Here is a 5,581-nt window from a genome sequence, read left to right as displayed (position 1 = left end):
TAAATTGTTATTTAAGAATTTTTATTTAGTTGAACATTTGATGATGTAATTGTATATGCTCTTTACCGTTCTAATTTTTTTTCATTTTTTCAATAGAATTTGGGCCCATCTGACATAACTTTAGGATTTAGCGGAGAATATTCTTCAGTTCAAATAGGAATACAGCGGAAAAATGAAAAAAAATATTTTGCAGACAACATTGTTTTGGTGCAACTTTAACAGCAATTATGGGAAGCTTTCATTCAAGGTTTTTTGGCCAGAGAAGGGAATTTGGCTTGAAGACTAATGCAACTATTCGCACTGCATTTGGCGTGAAGAAGAGAAGAGTTTTTCTTTATATAATAGCAGAACAAAGGTATTCGAGCTCATTCATCCATGGAGTCCTTAAACATATCCATCACCTTTGCCTTACTTCACATCAAATCTTTTCTTTTCTACATAAGTTGCGTGCTTGCGTAATACTTTAACAAAATGTTTGTTAATCATTTAAGTTCTAAAATATATGGAAACATTTAATATAAAAAGGAGTATATCTGAATAAAATATTAGAGTTGTTATTGCAGAATAAAATATTGACGTCAACCTTAATATCAAAGTCTAGATTTTATAGAAAATTTTCAAGCACAAAAATGAAATAAACTTGAAAGTTATACACCATTGTGGCAAATGAAACACAAATAGATTCGGTAAAGGCTTAAAAATAAAAAAATAAAAAAATAAAAAAAAACTCAATCGCCCGAAAACATGCATTCACGCCTCATTGCACCACATGTCGCGCCTGCAGCCATAAACTTTTTCGCCCTACGAAGCTCAGACGGCTAATTCCTATGGCTTCGAAAGACCGAATCGTGACTAAAAAGACGAAATTGAAAACAAATAAAAATAAAAAGAACATAAAATAGAAGGTAAAAATTCGTCAAAATCTAAAACAAGAAAACGAAAGCAAGGACACCAAAATTAAATATAAAATGAAAGTCAAATGCAACAAATGGGAATTACAAATATAAAATAAAATACAGAAGACTCCAAATATGAAAACGGACGAAGGACTCTGAAAGACCGACAAGGGACTGACGCTCCGTAACGACACCCCTCTGTGACAGTGCAGCTCTCAAACACCTCCCCGTATTGACTGGTACTTGAAAAAAAAAGAGGAGAAAGAAGTGAGTATATAAATATACTCAGTAAGCAACCTACTTGTAGTCTCTTTTCGCATCCTTATTTGAGTAGGTATACACGGTCTAATCTCTGGGTTCTAGTGAGTGCGAATCATACTAAAACTCTCTTTCTTGTATCTTAGAAGGCTTGCCCATCTTATGCAGTGGAAGGATCAATGTCTTGAGGTGAGGCACGACCTCATAAGTAAATCTGAGGGGATCGTATGGCTGAATCTGAATACGTGACTCTCTCTGAACATCATCCGTGGAGGTTAGCTGACAACCCTCACACGGGACCATACATCCACTAAATTCGGGGTGCCCTCTGTGTGCCGGTCAGCTACTAAGTCATCCTACGTGGCTCCACATCTCCCGCTCAGGGACGGTTTTTATGGCCTAGGAGTCCTGTTTAGAAGACTCCTTAGCTATCACCACTAGGTCTGGGCACCTGTCACACTTCCCTATCCGGATCTGCCAAGCTCAATGATCTCTGTACCGGAGCTCTGTCTCGACGGTACGGTATCGGAGCAGAGAGGAAAGTGGAGGTTCTGATGACACTATCCACACTGCTCAACTCTAGCGGGCTACTTACAGTTACTGTGGTGACCTACTATTCTATCTAGGGGTGGAACTTGGTGGCTTAGACTTGGATTCATGCATCTCTAGGATTCTCGTGCAAGGTATCACAAACCTATCATGTTTGGAATTCTGAGCTCTAGATCCACCGATAATCATTTCGCAGGTCTAAATGCATGGTATTCTAGAGATCCCCCAACCTAGGGTCTCGTCTAGCCTACTTAGTCACAAGCACTCTAATCTAAGCTCACAATTTCTTCCTATTCATCAAGAAAGATAACGCAAGCAAACATCATGCATAGGAGTTAACACGTAGCAGTTCATGCAATATTAACAAACATGCTCAGTGGGAAAATAACATCCATCTTCACTCGGAGTGCAGCTTTCACAAGTTTCCCATCCTCCTCGTGCATACATACATTATCATAATCTCAATCTAAACAAATTACATAATCATTCATATCTAGAAGTCATAGACTTCGTTATTTATTTCATTTTCATGGTTTACATACTAATTTGCTAGGTACGGCTAACTAAGTTTATGGGTATGATAGCATGCATGCTTATTCCAAGCGGTTCTTACAAGTATTGCTCGTGAAAATCTAAATGGCTACTTACTTGGTTGACGTGTGTCTTCCCATGCTCGAACTATTTGCCGGAAAAGGTTCCAAAAATTCTGGAATTTTCTTGATAGGTCCTAATTCACATAAAAATTGGATCAGAGTTGAAATTGGGACGAAAAACAAGCAAACGGAGGTTGAAAGGTCACTCACGCGCTTACACGCACGACTGACGCGCTTTGGAGGGTGTACTATGCGCGCGTGTCCACGTGCAACTTCCCGCGCAATCGCGGGCCAGCGGCCGGTTCGGTTCAGTTCACATGGTTCAAACTCAGGCCAACCCGGTTGCGCGCGCCTGATGCGCTTCTCCAGCCCGCGGTCGCCATGCATCGCTCGTTGGTCCTGTCGAGCTCCTCCATACGCCGGCCGATGCGTGGCGGCGATGCCTCCTCTCTCCTCCTGTGTTTTTCCAAATTTTCTAGAAACGTGAGTTTTGACGTTTTCAATCTATTTTCTTCCGATTTTTATATCTTCCAATCTATAATCCGAATCAACAAGTTCTCTTCACGAATATTGTAGATCTCATATTCTATTTCTACAATATATTTTTCTTGTATTTTTTTTTGTAATCACAGTTCTTATTATTTGAGTTCAAATTTGGAGAAAAACACGAGTTATTACCAAAAATAGCATTTTCTTGAAACTCCGATTTTCATCCAGAAACCCCAAGAAACCTGTGTGAATCTTATTTTAGTTACATACCTCAAAAACTCCAGATCTAACGCTAAAAAAACTCCTCAAATCTAGATAAAATCGAAATAAGAAGTTCGGAACCTTACTTTGTCCGTTCTCGGATTTTCTTGCCAGAATGAGTGGATCCACCACCCAAACTTCTTTTCCAGCACCGAGAGAAGTATTGCTTCGAAGTTTCTTGCCTTGGATTCGATCTCCAACGGCGGTTTGTCATCTCTGCTCTTCCTCTCTCCCAAATCCAAACTTCTTCTACTTTCTCCTTTCTCTCTCTATTTTTTTTTTCTTTTCTTTCTGTCTGGTGTGAGCCCAAACAACTAAACCCATTAGGTAAGAGTAGGGACAAAATGACCCTTTTGCCCCTATGTTGTTATTTTTATTTTTTTATTTATTTATCTAAAAATTCGGGTATTACAATCCACCTCTTCAACTCGCTAAAGGGTATTTTGCCCAATTTTTACCGTTCCGACTATCCTAAAGCTGAAATTGACCTTGTTTATGGAAATTAAATTTAGTATAAAGTTCACTTTCTTAATTTATGTTAAACTGAGTTAAGAAATTGTAGTTTCTAAGGAAACAAGATGGACATTCTAATAGGAAACGACAACTAATAATACTAGGAGAAATTTTGAGGGATGAAAAACAATCGTACTCGAATTTAGGTAGAACACCAACTAAGGCCAACCAAGTAAGTGGTCTTACTATAGGATAGGTTGAACGACTTGTTTAATGTATGACGACACGTGCCTAGTGGCCCTTGCACATGTCATTTATTATCTATATTTATGATGTTGTGACTATATTGTCTGATGATGATGTACGATGTAAGATGATGTTATTCTGTGATGAGATGATTCTATACGATGTTATATGATACGTTAGAAGACATGGGAAGTTTATAATTATATGTGCTTGCATATAACCCCAATAGTGGGGCCACTTACTGAGTATTTATCAAAATATTCAGGTCATGTGCTACTCTTACTTTTTCACGTAAAGGAATGGCTCCCCTGTACGGCTGACGGTGGCATCACAATCCAAGAGACCATGACACATGCATAGGGGAGTTTGCAAAATTTTAATTTCGTAGACAATACATTCGTATAGGTTAGTATGCATTTAATTTTGTAGCATATAGGTTAGTACTGGGAAGTTTTACTTTATGTTATTTCAATTTTTGGTATTTTAGTTTAAAGACCTTCTAGAAAACATGTAAGTCCACGACAACGTTTTAGGTTAAAGTTTTGAATGAAATATTTTCCCATAAACTGTTAATGATATGTATGTAGTAGCGACTTTAGGTTAAATAGGAATCTAGAGTCGTTACATATTCTAGACACATGCTTAATGGTTTATCGCAACTTCTTATAGTCTCGGTTATTATTTGTAATTTTTTTTGTTAAAAAAAATGAGTGAAAAGTTCAAATTTTTGACCCTTGGTCCATGACTTTTTAACTTAATTTGTGCCTATCTAACATAAATTTCTAATATAAGGAGAATATCCTTGCGTTCAAACTAGAATAGTGTAACGACCCTAAATTTTTCCTATTTAATCTAAGGTCATTACTGTACTTCTAACCTTTCATTTAATGTGGAATTGCTATAATGGACACTTTATAGTTTCGATTATTAATTCATATCTCCTTTATTACCTCGTGGATAAACAAATACACAAGAAAGAAAGGAAAAAAAATGTTGAATTAAATACCATATACTAACTTATAGTTTATGAATTCAATTACAATCCAACTTGTACTAACCTATACTAATAATGTAAATGAAATTCAACCTATACTAACCCATAATATGAATAAAAATGAAATTCAACCTATATTAACCTATACTATGAATGGAACAATCTATCATTTGCATGTACAATGGTCCGGGATTTGTGATGCTTCCTTCTGTCTCACATGGGTGTCTTGCCTTTATCTAAAAATGTAGTAGCACATGCTTGAGTATTTCTATAATACTCAGTAACTGACCCCCTATCAGGGTTATGCAACAAACACATGCAAATGAGATGACGGGACCTATCCTTCAATTTATCTTCCTACGGTGCTATCCTAACGGGTAACTTGGATGTGTACCATATACTCTACACACAGCCCATATGTGCGAGTATGGACTCACCAGTCAGTTCGCACACCGTTGGGCCATTTTCCTTGTTGGACGAGCATACTCTGGGAGCTCTGACCTCGTTAGAACTAGTAACCGTCACAATAGCATTATGTAAAACATAACGATCGTTCTTCTGCCCTTGGGTGTACGCGTCCATACCCCCGTGATGGAATAGGGGTCTCCCCCCAATGTATGAGCACACATAATGCATGAAATCCCCAATATTTCTACTTTTATCATTAATAAATATAACCTTTCTATCAGTTCCATTCATATCATATTACTTCTCATTTTTCAGTCCTCATATCATACATAATTATAATGGGGTTATATTTCATACTATAGATTGAAATTTCATGTCATACATATCATGCTGTTTACATACAATTTAAGGAATGTAACATTACATTTCATGCT

The 5,581-nt window shown here is 37.2% G+C and overlaps 1 protein-coding gene across 3 annotated transcripts; it reads right to left on the bottom strand.

Annotated features, from left to right (window-relative positions):
• Positions 1-689: 689 nt before the first annotated feature.
• On the bottom strand, positions 690-3,323 carry LOC111432632. Of its 3 annotated transcripts, none has more exons than XM_023069579.1 (5): positions 3,133-3,323; positions 2,975-3,027; positions 2,507-2,752; positions 2,352-2,430; positions 690-852 (listed from the first exon to the last, which is right to left on the bottom strand). In XM_023069579.1, exons 2-5 carry the CDS (start codon positions 2,984-2,986, stop codon positions 758-760), a joined length of 432 nt encoding a protein of 143 aa, XP_022925347.1. In that variant the 5' UTR covers positions 2,987-3,027; positions 3,133-3,323; the 3' UTR covers positions 690-757. The 3 variants fall into 3 exon arrangements, 2 of the variants coding, with proteins under 2 accessions (XP_022925347.1, XP_022925349.1); XM_023069581.1 differs by having other exon boundaries at positions 690-831; XR_002708663.1 differs by lacking the exons at positions 690-852; positions 2,975-3,027 and having other exon boundaries at positions 953-2,430.
• Positions 3,324-5,581: the final 2,258 nt, after the last annotated feature.

This window comes from Cucurbita moschata, unplaced genomic scaffold (assembly GCF_002738365.1).
Source record: "Cucurbita moschata cultivar Rifu unplaced genomic scaffold, Cmos_1.0 Cmo_Scf00039, whole genome shotgun sequence".
NCBI lineage: Eukaryota > Viridiplantae > Streptophyta > Magnoliopsida > Cucurbitales > Cucurbitaceae > Cucurbita > Cucurbita moschata.
The sequence above is the reverse complement of the archived record's forward strand: the minus strand, read 5'-3'. Positions and strand labels throughout refer to the sequence as shown.